The sequence below is a fragment of the Macrosteles quadrilineatus genome, unplaced genomic scaffold, assembly GCF_028750875.1.
Source record: "Macrosteles quadrilineatus isolate MER2022 unplaced genomic scaffold, UCM_ALF_1.0 Scaffold_9__3_contigs__length_116548681, whole genome shotgun sequence".
Classification (NCBI taxonomy): domain Eukaryota; kingdom Metazoa; phylum Arthropoda; class Insecta; order Hemiptera; family Cicadellidae; genus Macrosteles; species Macrosteles quadrilineatus.
Genome location: NW_026542602.1, coordinates 40,875,638 through 40,896,229, shown reverse-complemented (window position 1 = coordinate 40,896,229; position 20,592 = coordinate 40,875,638). Strand labels below are relative to the sequence as shown.

The 20,592-nt window shown below is 36.0% G+C and overlaps 1 protein-coding gene across 6 annotated transcripts in view; it reads left to right on the top strand.

Annotated features, from left to right (window-relative positions):
• Positions 1 to 20,592, top strand: part of LOC129002460 (proteoglycan 4) — a 42,204-nt gene that overhangs the window by 8,513 nt on the left and 13,099 nt on the right. For 5 of the 6 annotated variants that reach the window (XM_054430287.1, XM_054430282.1, XM_054430285.1 and 2 more), the window contains exons 3-5: positions 14,516 to 14,591; positions 17,079 to 18,689; positions 19,380 to 20,522. In XM_054430287.1, the coding sequence (XP_054286262.1) occupies positions 14,561 to 14,591; positions 17,079 to 18,689; positions 19,380 to 20,522 (2,785 nt within the window). In that variant the 5' untranslated portion in view covers positions 14,516 to 14,560. Of the gene's footprint in view, positions 1 to 10,202; positions 10,243 to 14,515; positions 14,592 to 17,078; positions 18,690 to 19,379; positions 20,523 to 20,592 lie in introns of those variants that run through there. The other variant, XM_054430286.1, reaches the window with a different exon arrangement.

Sequence of the window (20,592 nt, the reverse complement as noted above, 5' to 3'; positions counted from 1 at the left end):
AGACGGAGGATTAGGAGACAGCTTATATTTTACAGACTATAATTCATAGCTTTGGTCCTGAAAATTCCCTTTTCAATGAGGGTTGACATATTTGCTTAGATTCTTAAACGAAACCTATATTGACATTTAAGCATCGATAACATATTAGGCCTATGCACATTATCATAATTCCAGTTCATTTTCAAATAATTAAATTAGTTTATCCACCTCTGAACCTGAGCAGCAAAACACGACACTTCGATTCCTGCGGGAAATCTTACTCTCTAACACAAGGCCTTGATCAGTTGGCAATATTGAGTCTCAACATTTGTTTTGGAGCTCCCATATATTATAGTGTTGAGGATATGAACTAAATTCAACCAATGATGGTTCATGGGGTAAAAATGTTGTAGTAGAGACGGATCAATTAGATTAAAGCAAAATAACATAATAATATATTATCAAATACGAAAATGATACCTGGCTATGTGCCTTATGCATACGGCTATATGCATACGTTATAGTGATGTTTTCAAACTATAATGAGGTAGATAAATGCAGGGAAGGAAGTCCCAAACGAATCTTCTATCAATATAACTTTTACTAAAAACTAAAATGTTTCTATTTTAATCAATTCTAGCATATTAACTTATTGGGACGCATTGGGGTTATAAAAACCAAATTGAGCCTACACAATATACATAGTGGGAGACTCTTAACACGTTCGCGGCGGCATGGGAGCGATCGCTCCCGTACGGAACCCTAATGCCATCCTGGTGGGTGCGATCGCTCCCAAGCTGCAATGCAGTACGAAATGATTTATTTTTAAGCCAGGATTAGAGCTAGAAACTTGAAATCTCGCACAGCACTGCTCAATAGTATACTGTATTTTGTTGTGGTGTAGGTTGGTAGTAAATTTCCCCGTAAAATCCCCGTCTGGCAATCTCAAAATTCTACTATTGTCCCGTCTTTTTCCCTCCATTTGGCAATACAATTCCAATGGGACCGGCTACATTACAAGCAGTGCTGCTATCTGTTGGTGTTAAGCGAACTACGTGGACTCTCGTTGTAAAGCAGGACATCCTCGCACGTTATTTGCTATTTGTCAGACCGAAATTGGAAAGCCAATCACACGCGGCAATCGGGTTTGTTCGATGCTGAGGGCTGCGCCGCACCTGGGATACGCCCGCCATTTGACGTGCCGCCGCGAACGTGTTAAGATGGGAAATACTGTCAATGAATGTGGTATCTTCTGGTTCTAAGGTACAAGTAATGACACAAAAGCTAATGTATCTTTCGTAAAATAGCTAAACAACGTTTAAATTCTTGTGTCTGGTGCCCCAAAGAATTCTGAAGATTAGCCTACTAGTGCCCCAAAGTAAATAAACCTCATTGAATATCTTGTCACTGTTATAATATTGAAAACGTAGCTATCTACAAATAGACATGGAATAATTTGACATTGTAAAGGTCGTTCATTAACCCAATCTGAAAATAGGTGTGAATTTAAAACGATCGGCGAGTAGAAATGTTTCAAGTGAAACGCAAGAACAAAATCATTTACAGAGAAACGAAATCTGTGGGTATAGTTAAAATTGTCGTTGCACTTTGCACTAATGCATTGTTACCATAGATTAACTCCTATTATCTATGTTAATACTAATTTAACTAGCTTTTACCCACGGGCTTCACCCAAGGCACCACTAGAAATAGTGGGGCCTTGCTTCACCCCGTTTGACTTCACAAGTATTAATAGAACTATAGATTGGTTAAGTTAAGCCGTAAAAAAAACTTAATACAGTACTACAAACAAATAATCACCCCTGATTTTAATAAGGTAATAAATTAAATAAATAACATACAAATAAGTAGGCCTACAGATATTTTTAATAAGGTAATAAATTGAATTAAAAACATAAACATAAATAGAGCTGAGGTATTTTTAAAATTATGGAAAGTTCACTTTAGAAAGGAATTACGACCTTAAAGGCCAATTTATGATATAATGGATAGTGGATAATGGATAGTTTCTCGTCATCGAACATTTTAAGTATATGGTTTATGGCGGTGTGACTTGTAGTTTTCTCAAAAGTCCATGGGTACTTTGGGATTTATATGGATATTGTTGTGGTAACTTTTAATTGATCGTCAAAATATGCTGTAAATCATCAAGTAAATGTTTTACAACTAGTATCCAACTTTTGCCACTAATTTGATTAAAGAGTTTCAAACAATTTTAACCTAATGGCACAGAATAAAGTGTCTAATATTTATTTTGTGCTAGTAATAACAAATCCGTCTTTAGAATCTTTAATCTTGTTTAAACAACTGGCTTCCTTATAAATTAACTCAAAACCTTATGAGCATAGAGGACAAATCTTGGAATAAATTTTAAAGTAAGAATAGTTAACGTATAGTTTTCCTTAGCAAGTAGATGATGCGGATGGGACGGCAACGATCAATATATACGTCTGTCCCGCCGCATATGCGTGTGGGCCTCTGCATATATACGCTCCTGCGCGCTCAGTAGATCAATACATACGTCTCACATATGCCATATACTATATAATTTGTTTGATGATGAGCTATTTTTCAAGATACAATTTAATTTGAATTGCTTAACACAAATCAAGCCATCCAGTAATTAGCCCACTTTATAATTAGTATTGAACATAAGTAGAAAATTTACCAAAGATAAATTTGAGTAATACCACTCAGTAAAGTTTTAAGCCTGAATAAAAATTTAAAAAAAATGTAGTACAGCCAAAACTTCTGCCCTCTTAAAGGGTTTAAAGGATTTAAACAACCCTAAGGTTTTGATTTCTAAATTTATTATTAAGATTTTCTTGATTTGCTTTGCATTTTATCATGACTCGTTATTACTTTACGAAAATGTTTTATATACTGTATATAGTTAACTCAATAAGTTTCGTACCTCGGGAATTGAAGGTCATGTTTATAAGTAAGTACTCTACATCGCCAGCTTTAGGATAACCAAATTTAAATTGATTTACTAGAGTCTCACGGTTGAAGGGGCTGTAAAGACAGGTCGGTACCGGTATTGTTTGTTGTTGTATGATGACAGCTGGTTCTGTGCAAGTAGTAACCAGAAGTGGGCGGATATGGACGATTGACACAACTGTCGTAGTGTGTCAGTGACAGGACATTATACACACCGGGTCCTAAGGTCTTCAATGCGCTGTATTGGTCTTTTGTCGCACACTTTACACCAGGATACGTGACTGTTTCACATGCAAAATACTAGGTTGCGCCACAGTCGCCGCCCCTTGCAAAGTGCAATAGTGCAATGTAATCGTACAATGACTTCATGACAAATGATCACGTCGTAGGGTCATAGATGTTGTTGATTACTGTTGGGACATTTACAATATGTTTGCGGAACATTTTGTAATATATAACCTGTAGTCACTGCAGTCTAAAGCATTTTTGAACTAAGCCAATTTTTACAAATGAAGAAAATTGGCCAGCTGGGTTGCAGTTGTGATTTAACGAAGTTAGTGATTTAAATTTGAGGTTATCCTCTTGATCTTATTTTTAAATGTCACTATCACTATATTCTGGCAAGAATCATTGACCCTCAGATGTCTTAGGGTAATGTTTTTAGGACTATTCACGCCGAAAGCCTTCGTATATAAACAGTACAAGCTATTTAGCTGTATATGGCTAGTTTTCTGAAAGGTTTATAATTATGTGAACTTTTTACAATATTACTTTAAGAATCTTAGTGTGCAAATTGTGAGCTATCTTAACTTGAATATTAAAAATGCATGGTGATTGTTTCATGCTATGTTGATTAAAGTAATGTACATTGGATAGAGTACGGCTCGGTTCGGTCGAAAACTGATCTTTTTAACCCAACGATGTAAAGAACTACCGAGCTGTTTATATAGTTGTTTTAACCTACTCATAATCTTTGGGAGCATAGACTATTCCAGAAAATTCTAGCTTATCTGCATAATTGAAGACGTAACTTGCCATACAGTTTCAGCTGTTAGGCGAAATGCCAGTCATCTTTGGTCCTCCTCTCTCTGGTTGGACAACTTCCTGACTTTTGTTTTGACCTCGCTCGTGTACGATAGCTTCCTGCGCCGATATGATGTAACGTGTGTCACTGGCGTCCGGTTTTGTGCAATAGTTTTTGATTTTCCGACACATTAATGCTTGAAAACGGTATTTCAAATTTTTTAACACTTTTTGCTGATCGCAATGGAAAAAGTACGCAATATTCCCTGAAATAACATAAACGCCCTATCATTAGGTAAAGAATTTTGCATACGTACGATGATAAATACATTATTTGATGTAATAAATAGTCTTAGACAGCGAAAAATAAATTAATACAATGGATGGAATAGAGCTGTCAAATTATACAAAACAATCAGTCTGTGATAAACAAGGTTAGGTTCTTGTGATTTCTTAACAAACCTTTCCTTAGTAAAAAATGCCCAAAGTAAATGAAATAAGAGATAATTTAGTAACAGTCAATTTCCTCATGTCAAAGTTTACTCGATCCTTCACTCCTAAACTCGTGCTGAGGCTGTAACCCGGATTTAGGTTCTCATGTTGGCAGCAATGTTTCTGCACAACAATGTCCTTCTCAGCTGACTTTCACTCCCAGCGTGTCTGATCACCAGGTTCGCCAACTTACAGTTGCAAGAGAAAAATTATGGTACTTTGGTAATTCATGTTGAAAACTATGGTACTTTGGTAGGTTTCTCTGCGGTTTTTGTTCTAATTGTGATTCGTAGACTGACGTGATCGTAGACTACAATAATTTGTCAATTAATTGTTTACTTTGTGTCTTTGCGTCTGAGTAAAACAGGTCAATTATGCCCAAAACTGGCTTCATTACTTGTATATCCAGAATTTTGTGTTGTAGATGTCTAAACTCATGTTCCTGATTTATTGATAGCTTCTAGATGGAAATGTGAAACAGTATCGATGTGCGATGGAAGAGTATTTACTTTATGAAGATGAATAAAATATTTAAAATTATTTACTAGGTCAAGATTTTAGTCCAATACGTAACTAATGATGGATCAAGGTACTGTTGGACGACCCACAATTCCTGATCCATTGGTTCTATTCTTCAACTGAACCGTGTGAAGCCTTGCAAGAAAATACTACTTAAAGAGTCTCCGTTGTTTTAAATGGATAATGTCTTTGATACTAGATGTTTTTTTTTCAATTCGGCACTTAATTGACGTATTAATTAATGATAGGATTTTATAGTACATTTTACATGAGTTTGACTGTAGGATGAGTAATTGTTGGAAACTTACTAATGGACATTTACTTGTAAGGTGAACCATTTTTTTCAGACTTTGATGTTTAAAACAATAATGGAAAATTCTTTATAATATTTGTTACGATATCTGTTTACGAACAAAGTAGTTTAGTGCATTAACTCAGGATATTTTGCAATAGAGTAGTAAATATCTTATTGAACACTAGAACAATGATCATTTTGTTATTGTTTAAAACATTCGTTGCAGTTTTATTAAAACAAAATCAAATGCACGACGATACTACACTACGTAATAATATCATTTCAACCATCTTTAACTCATTTACTCTTGTTTCGTTGGAGTAAATAAAACCTAACTACTGATAAATGATAAAATAAGGTTTGATTGTTGGCTAAAAATAAATACCGTAATGTAGACATTATAATTAATGGCACAATTCATTCCTAATTTGTCTTTTAAATCCTAAAACCTAGAGGCACGCGAAAGGAGGAATTCCACCAGAGCACACAGGGCTCCGCCCCTGTGGCCTTCGGTGTTCCTACGGTATACAGGACAATGGTGTACAATTAATTATTTACTGTCAAGTCCAAATTTTGTCGAGGAGCTAAAACACCATCAGTTTAACACTGTGCAGTTATAATATTAGTTTATGCTTCTAAATTACGCAGTTACTAGTAGAACTACTACTTTGTAGATGGATTGTAAATTGAAACTCTTAAAATTACACTACACTAAAATTTAGAAGCAAGTTGTTAAGAGTTGTGTTAGAAGTATCCAATAAAACAATATTGTGATTTTAGGTACCTTTCATGTTAAATTACAGTATTTAAAATAATGCATTATCAGTTAACTGCTCTTTGAGATTATTTTTAGGGTGTACGGGTTTATGATATACATTGTCTTCTATCGTATACAGGGTGTCACAAAATTTCCGTAGCGGGCTATGCAGAAGCGGATTCTACATACAAAAAAAAGATGAAAATCAAGAATAACATTTTTTCCAAAAATCGCTTTGTTAACCAATTCTTTAGTAATTTGAATGTTTTAAATTAAAACTGCTGTAATTTTGACATTGTATTGGATCAACATAATATTTTTCTCACATTGGTCTATTCTACCTTATATACAAAGTTTCATAAAGATCTGTTGGAAAATTCAAAAGATAAAAATATTCATTTGAAAAATACAAACTGGCGAATATCTTGTTAACGAAGCAATTTTGGGGGAAAATGTTACCGGTATTCTTGATTTTCATCTTATTTTTGTATGTAGAATCCGGTTCTGCATAGCCCGCTACGGATTTTTGTGACACCCTGTATAATGATGAAATGTGTCTGTGCGTCCGTCATGCAAACTGTTCATCCGATTTACGTTGAATAAAAAAAGAAACAGGTTGTTCGATCGGTATCGATGGGTTTAGGTTTAGCTTATAGTAGTTCATATTAGGTTAATAGGTTCTTTGTAGTTGGTCGGGTTGTTGCTGTTGTTTGTTGTGGTAGGTTAAGAGCTTTTATAGGCACCGTTGTTGTTATGAATACTTTGTATACTGCTCCAGTAGACTCCCACGATTGCCGCAGTCCTGGTGTAAAATTACAATTCCGTCATTCCTTCAGCGCCAGACAGCCATTATGCGCCGCCCACGAGCGAAGCGAGCTCAATTACAGCCTTGGAGAGTAATTTGGAAGTAATTAGCAATGCTGGTGTAACTTGGTGACCTCGGGGTCAACTCGGGCAAGAGGTCGAATAGGAAGCCCAGAAGTTGCCAATTATAGAAGATGTAACCAGACATTGATATTTTGTTCAGCATTGTATATATTTGTCATAATTGGTGCGGGGTGTTTAGAGATTAGGCACCTGATTCTTTCTGGGACTTTAAACAAAGAATACATTTTAAAATCCATACCTACATTAGCTTGAATTTTGGATTACAATTTTCAAATCCTTAAAAACAAACAGGTAGTCCCTGTTGCTTAAAGGTGAGCTTAATATCATACTTCTAGATGTTCTGTTTTCCATTTTTCCGTCCTGGGAGTCAATGAGTTACAGCCACGAAATCATCTTTCCTATTAAAATATACTTTTCTTTCTCTTAAATACATGGTATAAAATTGGTGCCCAAAATATTTAATCCGTCGATTCAAAGGGGGAAAATGCTAAAATAAATAAGTCTTTTCATCGGAATTTTATTTTAGTGTTATCATATTATGTGAAATTACAATATTAAAAAAAGTGAAAATGACTTGTGTTGAACTAGAGTATAAAATGAGTACCTATGTGCTGTATTATTATTATGTTGGGTCTTGGAAGCACAGTAGAGGAGGCACAACATGTTAATACTTATTTACAAAGTTATCCCCAGTTAACAAATTGGCAAAATGATTTAAACGTTAAGTTTGTTAATCCAAAGAAGTCCAAGTTATGTATTACACACTGATACTCAATATAAATACCAGTCAAAGTCGCAGTACAGTAGTTCTACATAGTTGGTTGATGAAGACCTGATGTTTAAAAGATAATTACGGACATTTCCATCAAATTAAAGTACATTTCCATCTCTTTGAGTAAAATAGTTCACTAGGTACGTTTCGAGATTTGGAGTCCGACCCTGCTTTCAGGTAGGATCACCTAACCAACTTTGGACAAAAGATTGAAGAATATATAGCTCGGTTTCAAAGTTTAAAATCAACCACAGACATAATTTACCGCACGGTAAACTTTCCAAAATTGATGTCAATACCTCATCCGATAGTTTCACACTATTAAATTTTCACAGTCTGCAGACGCTGTAGAATGCAGCTGATCTATTGCTGCAGACAGAAGATTACTTTCGCTGCAGGGGAAAGCCCCAGTTACAAGCCTAATTGAGATCATTGCGGGTCTTCAGGACGGACGAAGGACTTCTTCGCCTTCCTTAACTGCCAAACAACCCATTACTTAGAAGTGAAAGGACAGTTTCCTTTTAACAAGACATTAACGTAAAAGTGAAGATGATGTCTTCAAAACGTTTTGATAAATAATAGGTCTATCTACAAGAAGTTAGGTAGAATGACTGTACTTTTCTTCCTTGTTTGCTTTCATAGATTTGGCTTCAAAGGCATTATTTAGGATTTCAAGCATCACATTATTTAGGACAATTTTATATTGTGAACTTTGGATTCTTTACGCGATATGAAGGAATGACTCCTTCAGCATCTTACTTCGAAGCTACAATACTCGACCACTCGTACAGACTTCTTGAATGAAGGTTGAATTTTAACAGATGAGTTGGGAATACCCAGCAACTCGGGATAATAAGAATGCCTTGCAAAACTACGTGCAATGTAATATATTCAACATTTTATCTACTCCAGCTCGTGACCAAACGTAGCAAAGGTTCAAGTCTCCTTTCCCTTCTTAGTTCAAGGTGTACCGGGTTGTTGTGGCCTCGCTATGTAGAGTGCACTTGCATGCTAAGATGTTTACTATCCGATATCTCAGCAAGGATATTAAAGCAGGAAATTGTTTAGAGCGAATCTTTGCCACATGCGTATTTACCGATATAATATTCTAGGAAGGATTTGATTTGCATTATGTCGCCCAATGCTGATCATAAGTTTTGTATAAGGCTTCGAGTATAAAAAACATGGTATGGTATTTTATTTAGTGAATTATTCGTAAATACCTCTTGTGTATCGGGAGTTAAACAATATTGAATGGCCGGCATACAAATTTAAATTAGTCTTTGACATCATTACCATACCAATTTCGTATCACTATATCCCATTTTGATAAATATACTGTAACCAGATTTGTAATGTCCACTATTTCGTTTCATCTTTGTAGTACTTAGTGCGTTATTAATAGTTTATATTAAAGTACTGTTCTGAACTCAACTGATTCGTAACTGAAGGTTCACTAGAATGTTTTATTTAAGTAGGTTTATTAAAGTAGGTTTAATTTCAAGGATTGTCCTAATTGTATGTTATTCTTGTTCCTTGCGATTCTTAGCAGTTAATTATTGAAGACACGAATTTGCATTGAGTGTATTTCGTTGTACATAGCGCAATGCTATCATATATATTTTGGTCCTTCGAGCCGGATACTTGACATATCTAATATAAATTGATTTTACAACATCCTATATAAAAAATAAACATGAACAGGTCCTTCCTCCGGAGATCCAATGACAACTCATGAGAAAGGAAAGCCTGAGAGTCGAACGTGCGATTCCCACCACGTTGTCCTTTGTCTATTGTTTCCACAGAACCCTTTGTTTTCCAACAATGAGATTGGCTATCAACAATAGTCAGTAGTTGAGATATCGTCATTACTAACGTGCCGCTGGCACGCCACCTGAGACATAAGTAATTCCTAACAAGATAAGTTTAAATATGTACGACTACGAGTATGTTTAGACCACACTAATAAATTATTTTCGTTGCTTTATACGTATTAAGCGAAGAGTACAATAATCAGCAATATAGTAATTTAAACTAGTTGTGGCTCAGTGTCTATAGTGGTAATTCTTCAAAATATAATACGAGACTAAAACTATTTACAGAAATGTCGATCCTTTTCCTGTTGTAAGCAATGTCTTGCTCTCTTCCAAAGAACAGTTTCATCTTAGTAAAGTCGAGTTGGCCCATCTGTGCCCACAAATGGTAAATAGTTAAACCAATAACATTTCTAACCTTCCAAGTTACCATTTATCCCATCATCAAGTAAACTGCAAAGCAGAAGCGAATTGTGGGAAATATAAAAGCTATAAAGTTTTATACTGGTAATTGGAAGTAACGTTGATAAAACAGCTGATTGCGTCATATGTGCATGGATACATTGTTATCAAACAAGGGGGCGTTTGACCATGTGGTACGAGCGATAAGAGGACGCAACTGACAGTCTAGTGTGGGGTTTATACTATCTGATTACACTGCATACTGTTAGTCTGGTGTCTACTGTCTACTGTATTGGTAGTATTTTGAAGATGATCGCCAGCCACTTCTCATGGCCTTAAGGTACGTAATCCAATTGAAAGTTTGGTGCAATTATATTTGATTTTTTGGTGGTACAGACTTGTTTAACAGATGTTTTCCAGTTAAGGTTGTTTGCAAATGGAAACCGGAATATACAATCTACCTGTTTATGTTTAGATGAAACATTTTTTTATGCTATGCAATTAATTACACCACAAATCACTGTTAGTGATACATTCGAGCATTGGTTTTTGACATCATGAAGTGAAGATTTAATAATGAGTATAAACGTTTTAAACATATTTTCTAACGAGACCATTAAATTGTTTTCAGCATAATACGAGTAGCCCGAGTTCAAATATTTTGCTTATGGACGATGCTGGGGTTGGTGCTTTACTTCAACTTATATTCCGGTTTTATTCATTATCCAATTCTAATATATTTAACACTCAAGCAACTAAGACCTAATTAAATTAGGAAGATGATTTAGGCCCTATACCAGTTAATAAACACAACTGTATCATCCACATCAAAGTACTGTACATACAACTCTAATATAATTCAAAGTATTTGTTCAAAACACTAATATGTGGCCGCTGTATAGATTGGGTCTTCAATTAAACTCAGAACTCTGATTACGATTGAAAGGTCAAGCAAGACACTAAATAATCTGATGACTCATACCATTGACTTCTAAATTGATAAGTGTGCAAAAACTACTTTGGTTTTTGCAACGACTGCCAACCTAAATGTGGTGGCTAATTTTACTGGCATTCTATTACTGTATAACGACGATACATAGATTTGTTTTTATTGATCTCTTTGCCAAGGAGGTTTGCTTAGTTAATCGTATTACTCTATGGCTCACGTAATTGGAGTTCATTAATATGAGTAAGTTATAATTTACCTGATTGCCTTTTCGCCAAACAATTTTTGTATACTCCAAAAGGTCGTCTCTTTACAATGCAAGATTCTGTTTTCACAAAAAAGGTTCTAGTGTCTCGTGTCTTTTCTTCTGTAACACATATCTTTTCCAAAATTTAACATACCTAACTCTAGAAGACATTTATTTAAAATAAATATTTTACATTCACCTTATGTAATTCTCGTAGCACGCAAGTTTAAAATCAAGCCGTGCAATATCATAGACCAAAAAATTGTATACAGACCGCCAGCTACGGTTACCATAGGTTCTGGCGCACACCGCTGGGAGTGTCATCTAGTTACGGCGTACGCGATACATTACTACTCGGTGCTCCTAGTGGTGTGCGCCAGAAGCTATGGTAACCATTGTAACCCCAATATGGCTGACAGTCTATATTTAATTATTTTTGTCTATGGTAATACATAACAAAAGTTCATCTGATGGCTGAGATTGAAATAAAAAAAAAATATGATCACAATAAAAATAAACTCTATCGGTATTGTATAATCAGAGTTTTGTTTGAAAAAATATTAAATGTTTAACCAAGCCAAACTTAAACTATGGCATCATTTACGTAAAATAACCTATCGACTTATCAACCATGTAACGAAAACTTTCCACCAACAAACCCAATCCTTTAACCGCAAACACACCGAGAACAGCAAATCCAATGCAACTAACACAAGTTTCACGTACTATTCGGTCATCTGTCCACTGCCTCCACGATTAGCATGGTCTAGAAAGTTCCTAATGAGGGAAATATTACGCAACGCGTTATCCGAGTCACACAGAGTAATCAATCAATCAAGCCTGAAGTTTCGTTTGCGGTTGCTGCCTCTATGTGCAGCTCTGTGCAATCTACTACACTCCTGCATACGTAACTGACGATGACAGCTGACTTCCTGCAATGCATGCCGGGTAGGTAAACTGACCTAGTCATTCTAAATCAAGCAAACAATGGGTTTTAAAATTTTTTAAATTTAAAATTATTCTTTTTAGAACTAGTTTTTTGAGTGGCCGTAGAAATTACCACTGTGGCACTCACGTAGGAATTGAGTTGTAATTCCTGGACAGAATCGAGTGATATTGTACATTTCATTGAGGAATAAAAATGATTGGATTTATAAGTGTCATATTTAAATGATTACGAATTGTTCAAGCTAATTTTGCATTGTCCCGAGTCACCACCTAGACTAATTCCGCCGATTAGCATTTACAGCGTTAAAGTGGGTTTACGAATCACAGAATACCTTTTCTCGTTTTTTTCATATTGGTTTTACATACGAGACATAATCTAGCATGATACATTGTACGATGTAAACATTGCTCGGTTTGTCGTTAGATTTTTTCAAAATTAACCTGAAACTCAAAAGCTTGTAGGAAATAATAAATAAATTTAAGAAATTGGTTTAGGTAGAAACATTTGAGGAATATTAGACTAATTTAAAGTCTACAGTCGTTAGAGAACGGATAGTTAGTGTCTACAATCTCCAATATAGTTACTCAATGCTCATTGGTACCTTAGTTAGGTTCTAATAACAAAAAATTAAAACTAACTCTTTTCAGTTATGTCCTAACGAATGGAACTTTAGAAAAGCTTCATGCGTTGTTAGCGTAAGAAAATCCATTTCACGTAGTAGTTCCCAAATGCTTCATTTTTATCTCCTTATCTGTAGTTTTAAAGTCCAGTGATTTACAAAGTCAACTTGACCACACTCAGTGTTGTAGGTGTAGAATGTTAAGTCTCCATGGCTACGTTATGGTTACACACACAGACTGATCGATCAAGTTCAAGTTTGTAGTGATCCACTTAGCTGTCTGCGTCATAATGACGCGCTAATTTTAACTATTTCACCGCCAATATTCGACGAATTGTTTCCTGGGTTCACGTACACACTTAAGTTTAGTCTTTGTTTTGCTTCAAACCTTAAATAGGTTCAGTTGGTAGTACTGGTTCTATCAGTTAATAAAACATTGTCTGTACTATTTTCAGCTCGGCTAATAGGTTATAGCATAGATTAAGCATACAGTACTGTTATGGTCAGTTCACAATTAAGGCGGTTAGGCGAAGTTCCCAACTACTTTATTTTGCTTAATGTATGTTGCAGCTACAATCTCCTCTTGCAGCTACAACTTGTTGACAAATCTCAGCTGTTGAGCTATGTTTTTAGGATCAAGCAAGGCGTGGAGGGGATAAATTAATTCCCTAAAACCGCCTAAATTTTGTGAATGGAGTTTAGTAGCCTACTGTAAACCCTACACTAAACTTTATTTGCATCTTTGGAAAATTGTGGACGTTTTTAAAGGCAAAATTGAGTGAAAGACGAGTTTTGAATGGATTATAGATTATAGCTTTGTTACTAAGATTTAACAGCTACGTAGCTTAGTGTTCAATATGCTCGTCTATGATCAAAAGATCGCCGGTTCGATCCTGAGGACAGAGATTTTTTATGGTTCCAAACTTCCAAACTCATTGGGCTTTTGATAAATGATCCTGACTAATGAATCAGCTGATCAGTAACAGCTACGTGGATCGTCTCCCATTCTACACTAGCCTTGCGTAGTTGAAAACATGCACCCAAAATTATGTGGTTGTCTCAAAGATAATTGATTCGTCAACTGTTTTTGTTTAGGACCATTTATTGAATGCCCTAATGTCCCAGGGGAGCTGAGTCCAGTTCTATCACATAGGCTATAAAGACATAGTCTGTGGTATCCATAAAAATCCAGACTTTTCTTAGGACTTAACTGGCAATCATCTGATCAGTGTGCCAATTTGCAATATTTCATATTGAACTAAGAGAGCTGGACAATCTAAAGACTAGAGTTTTCGTCATGTAAGATAATTTGACACAACCCCTTACTGTTTTCAATGAGATGTCCAACGATCTTTTAGCACAATTAACTTTAAATTGTAACCAGTCTATAATTTCACTTTTCAATCGATACCACAGTATCCTTATTCTAATTATTACAACCAAAAAGCTGGGCAGGCTAGTAATTTAAAGTTAATTGTGCTAAAAGATCGTTGGACATCTCATTGAAAACAGTAAGGGGTTGTGTCAAATTATTTTACATGACGAAAACTCTAGTCTTTAGATTGTCCAGCTCTCTTAGTTCAATATGAAATATTGCAAATTAAATGGTTTTTATTTTATTATAGGATTGTTGAAAAGGGTGGTACAGACGCATGTAAGGGTAGGAGGTCCCTTATATCATAGATTAAACGTACTCCCTTGTTTAATCTATGCTTATATAATACCCGCCTCTTGTAAACATAAGAAAATTATGCTACACCCACCCTTATCTGCCAACACCTAGGTACAAGTTGCAATCCAAACAGTTTTTTTAAAACTTATTTTTGTAATAATTTGCTTTTTTCTGTTTCAGAGGCGCTAGGATGAGCTCAGCGTGTTTGGGGATTGATCATAACACATGAAGATCTTAAACATTTTCATTCATGCAGGTATGTTATGGCATATGCCATTATGGAAACGTTTAAGATAGGTTGGTAACATTAGGTAACATTGGACAGGATAGATTAGATACATCCTATTAGCAGTTTTTAAGATGCGATCGAAGAGCAGTACTTGTCAAAGCGCAATTTCTAAGTGGCGATCGACTACAAAATCTAACATAGCATTATCACCCAAACAAAAGATAATATTTCCATGCAATCTCTGATGGTTATCCTCTTTCGCTTGGTAAATATCAAACGAGAACTGATTAAAAGAGCGAATTTGTTCCTGTGGAGCAACACAGGACTCGATCAAGCGGTCCAAGGTCAGTGGAAAGATGCAAGTCATTACGATCCTTGGTCTTCTTGCCACCAATACAATAAAAACTCACAATCAAGTCAAGCTGTGTGCAAGCAAGAATTACTCTCCTTTTGTCCTTGGCCTTGGGCTCTCAATTAATAATTAATAACTAATTGATTGACAAATGCCCTGTAATTTTACGATGTAATGGCATTCTGTAAATGAATAAAATACGTAAATGAATATAATAACTCATTCAAACACCAGATTGTTGTTATATTGGAACAATACTATTTTTTACACAGTGCTTTACAACAAGCTTTGAATAATGTTATTGGCATTAGTGAACAAAATACCGGTACACTTTATTTTTTGGGAGGAATTAATGTTGGTGACTGAAAGATTAACGAGAGAAGTAGCTTAGTTCATTAAAAATTAATATTTTGTCTATGTATAATGAGTCATAAAATCAAAATACCGCCGCGCGACCCCACGCTATCCGTGGACAGGCTGAACTACTAGGTCAAAACTGGTTTCCTTCCAGAGATCTGCAGTAGAAACCGGTTTTGTTGAACCCCTCAATTTGAATTAGTTTGTTATTGTATTGATTTGGCCTTTGAGATTACCTGGCAGTTTTTTGCTGTAGCTCTGGTTAGCAATTTCCCGGCTCAAACTTTGATTATTGTGAAGGAACTAGGCTGGTTCCTTTTATTTTTAATAGTTTTACATTATGGTTCTTGTACCAAACCTAAGTTTTCTTTTAGCCTACTGTTACTCATATTTAAACATTGAGCATAGTTTTAGTCTGTTTGGTAAAACATTCTGATTGTAGTAGATTTTTTAATTCCATATTATTGTTTATAGTAGGCCTATGTATTTTAAAATTATTTCATTTAATGTGTTTAAGTGACTGATTTTAATTTATGTTTTAGAGGACAGTAGTTGAGAGAGAAAACATTTAGGCAAATCATAAATTTAAGCAATTTCTTATTTAATTTCATAAAAAGATATACGGTAGCAGGTATCTATACTATTATATAAAAATCTAATGGTGTCTGTCTGTATGTGTGTTACTGATAGGTGCAAAAACTAATGAACTGACTGGGCTTAAATTTTACAAAAATATAGCTACCATACCGAGGACTATTATAGGACTATTCACATTTCGATACTGACCGTAGGCTTTGCCCCTTTGGCTTTAACAGTTCTGAGGTGAACATTTTAAAAGTAAATATTGATTGGTCTCCATGGCTGCGGTGAGAACACTTAGACCCAAAAGTTTACTGCTTGCTTGCCCCTACAATACTTCTTTTCCAACCCGTGCAATGAACGGGTACGTAAGCTAGTAATTTATAAAATTAACTTTTATTATTCTGTTGTTTAAACAGCTTTCATGCAGCTACGGTTTCTAAGATCACGCCGGGCGGACAGCGTGAGTGGACAAGCGTGATTACGTAATCAAGTTAAAATTAAAGCCATGTTTTTATATGGGTGCGGTTTCCAAGTGCGAACGATCACGCCGGACATGAGTTTTCCCGCCATCTGTCCGGCGTGAGTCCTGAGCGTGGCACGCTGGAAATGACCCAAGTCATTTCTGGCATGCACGCCGAGCTGACAAGTGTAGGACTCTGTGAATTCTTGTGAAATGTAAAAATCACGCTTAGTTTCTTTCGGTGTGATTGTAATAAAAGTACAATTTATTTAATAACACTGTAACTATAAATCATCCTACATTGATTTTATTCTTTTCGTTGGTATTGCAATAGAATACAATTGCTTTGAACAAATGGTTTGTTTTTTTTATTTTAACCAAAACTAGTTTCATGGATCTCCTTGTTTCTAGAACCAGATGGTTGAGCTTTGTTTGGTAGTTATTTTACTTATTTTAAGTAAAGTTGTTTTAATAACTCTAAACTCTGATGTTATTTCAAACAGTTTTGATGTAGCTCCAACGGTCATCACGCTGAACAGATCACGCTGGCGTAATCTTGGAAACCCTAGCTTTACCATGGATCAGAGATTTTATACTCACGCTTATAAAATTTTACCAGTAATGATATCCATCCACAATTTTGTTCTTACACGTTATTACAATTTATTTTGATAACAAACCCTAAAAACATGCAAATTCAATTTAGGGATTATAATCCAAAAATATAAGCAATATACTTTAAAGATGATATTTTTTGTTTCAGTGGTCCTCTGGACCTTGGTCGAGTGTAGGAATGTTGGAAGATTCAAGAGATCGCTGGATGTCGAAGACAAGGGGAGTAACTTGACTCAGAAACAGAACTTGGGAGCAATCCACTCAGAAGGTCTCCAACATTTCACCTCCCCCCCTCCACCCACCCCTGGACATTCCACCCCTTCCCTGACCAAAGACCTGCCCTTCCTCCCAGAGGACATCAACATTCAAAGCCTGAAGAATGACGACCACCTTCGTGTATCATACAACAGGAAAATCTCTATTGCCAAGGAGAACTCTGATGCAGATTCTTCCCAGGAACAAAAGAAACTGCAGAAGAGTAATACAAACGATGAAATCTACTTCAAATTTAACAAGACAGGAGTGTCCTCGTCAACCGCATCAGAATTGGTCATCTCACATACGTCTTACGACCACAGTTCCTCATCTGTCGTTTACGACGAGGAGAACAGTGATGAGCAAACGGAAGCAATCAGCTCAACCTCAGAAACGTCCAAAGTAGATTCCGAACGGAAGAATTTGGAAATTAAAAAGAAGGAGAAAGGGAAAAAAGAGATTCTAGATTCTGTAACAGTTCCTACTGACTCCGTCGGGGCTGGGAAATTAGAAAAGCCCTTCAAAGACAGTTTACTTAATAGTAAATTAAAAGATAAAAAAGACTCCACTTCAGAAGCACTTGATGACAGAAGAAGTACAACAAGTAGAATAAGTAGTAGTAGTAATATTAGTTTAAGTGAACATGACAATAATAAACTCAGTAGTTTAGATTTGCTTAAGGTGAATCCGCCCAGTAACAATAAGGAGGCAGCCAACCAAAGTGTAAATTCTGTGATAAATGTTAACGGTGTAAATAACGACTTGTTGAAGAAGCCTAAAGTGAAAACACCTTTAAAGAAGGTACTAGATGATGGTAGCAGTGGTGAAGTCCACAATGCTGCTGCTAGTAGTACCCAGGTTGTAGAGGTAGCAGGAAAGAAGATGGCATCTACAACAAATCAAGACATCTTTTCAACCGCTACACCTGCAGCTTCTATTTTACCGAACTCTGAAATACCAACTGACCAGAAACTAAACCCAACAACTAGACGATTCCAACTAGAGGATTCCACTTCTTCAAAGGTAGATTTACTACCGAAAGTTACGAGTTCTTCGATGTCAACAGTGATAAAACCAAGTATTGCTTTTAAGCAGCAATTGGCAAACAAACTAAAAGGTTTTGAGCCAGTTCCTACCGCACCTATGGCTCCCATTGAAGAAACGGATGAAGTTCAAAGTAAAATTGGTGGAAAGTCTTCCAGCAAGTTCATTCTCAGGAAGAAACCAACACCTTTGAAGCTAGATCACGCTCCTCTTCTGGAAATTAACATTCCTCCAACTGCTACAGCCTGGACTTTGGCATCATTGAAGTCTTCAACAGAACCTTTGAGAAGCTCTCAGAAACCAGAGTCTGCTCCAGAGTTGCCACCATTAGTTGATGCAACTCCACAATCACAACTTACCACTTTAACTCCCGTATCGAGGGTGAGGAGTTTTGTCCCTTGGTCTACAAGACTACTCAGGAGCAGAAGTACCAAACCACCTGCCACTCTCCCTGTTGAGGGTAAGTTAAGCATCTAACACATTTTGTTATGCTAACCTTAATACTAGCACAGTTCAATTTTAAAAATCTGAAGTTTTTATCAGGGACCAAGTTTGTTCCCATATATAAATTTGTTTTAAGTAAAAATCTTATAAGTATAGTTTTAAAAGTAAATCTTACTTCTTATTCACAGCACCGTGATGAGCACCGTGGGTACGGGGTTAATCCCCTTTCTTACAATGGTTTCTGAGAGGGCATAGTTTGCAAGGACTTTCAGTATAGCATATTTGATTGCCCTCAATATTATAAAGATTGGTCTCAATATTTTTGTATAGGTTTTATGCAATAGTTTTCTATTTATTTTACTGAACTTAGGTGACCTTCTTGACCATTGAGCTTTGACTAAATGATGATCCTGACTAACAAAATAGCTTATCTTAGTCAGTAACAAAGCTACATAAGGCATGACACTCCACGTAACACTCATCCTTCACTCATATTTGGGTCAAACACATAAGTAGTGTCCCCATCTCATACAACAATGATGATAATAATTAATGATGATAATTATTATTGGTTTCAGCATTTTGTGCATGTACTACACATACTGTATAGATTTGCTGCCCAGTTAGTTATAGCTCTGTGTGGTCATTATCTCTCTGTGTGATGATTATTTAACAATGAATGTTACCCTAATGATTATTTTTTCAGTTGAGAAAGAAACCACTATGTCAAAACCAGACCCAACCACTTCATCACAAGTAAATTCAAGTAATGCCTCACCAAGCTTTGACACAAAAGCACAATCATCCACAGAAGAACAAAGTATCATCAGAACTACAACGGAACTAGACAGAAACCATTCAGAAACTTCTATTAATATTATTCAGGCAATTACTGATGATGTTATGATAAAGGACCAGTCTTCAGCAAGACCCCAACATGTTGTAAAAGCAGAAACTAAAGCACCAGTGATAGAAACATCCGAAACAGACAAAGAAACTCCAGCAGTTCAATCTGTAAACGACAATGAGAGCCAAGTGGTGGAAAATGTGATAGAATCCAAACAACTGCTTGAGGAAAACGAGTCTCAAAATAAGAAGGAGGAGAAAAACTTGGAAAAGCTAGAAGAAAGTGGACTACACAACACAAAAGTCTTAGAAAATGAAGCACATCAAGACATTGTAAATGAAAACGTGAACGAGGTAAAATCTAAAGAAAGTGATGGTAAAAAACAGGAAAATGTATTATTGACCTCTAAAAATAGTTCTGTAACAAATATTGACACCAAAGCAAAAAATGTCAGCGAACACTTAGATACAGCGGTTGAAATGGAAAACCCAGATGACAACAAATCCGGGGAGGATAGTGAAGAAGAAGAACACCAAAACCAAACTACAACTCTGCCTCCGATATTTGAACCGTTTGAAACAACCACGGTAATGGATCTCGACGAGGATGTGGATGAAAACGACAGAGATGAGGATGAATTTCCCTCACTTATGAATAAAACAGTCGTGCTGAAAACAGCTACGACAAATAAACCGAATGAAACAAACTCCTCTCCGAGTTCAAATACAGGGTCATCAGATTCAAATGGAACATATATTACAAGCATTGACATAATCTCCAAAGATAACAAAGTTCATACAGTTACAAGCAAGCCTTCTGAAGGTGACATCAACTGGTACAATGTGGAGACGAAGGTAAATAACGAGTCTGTGGAAGAAACTAGCGAGAAACCGAGTCCTGTCGAGGTGACTACTAATGTACCTGAGACTACGAACGAACCCGAGACGACAAAACTGACCGAGCTTCAGACCACTGAGCTACCTGACAACAGCTCCGACACAGGTGAGTTTTAAATTTCACTGTACAGAGTCAAACTTAAGTCGCAGGGACAGAAGATGGCAATCTGAAATCT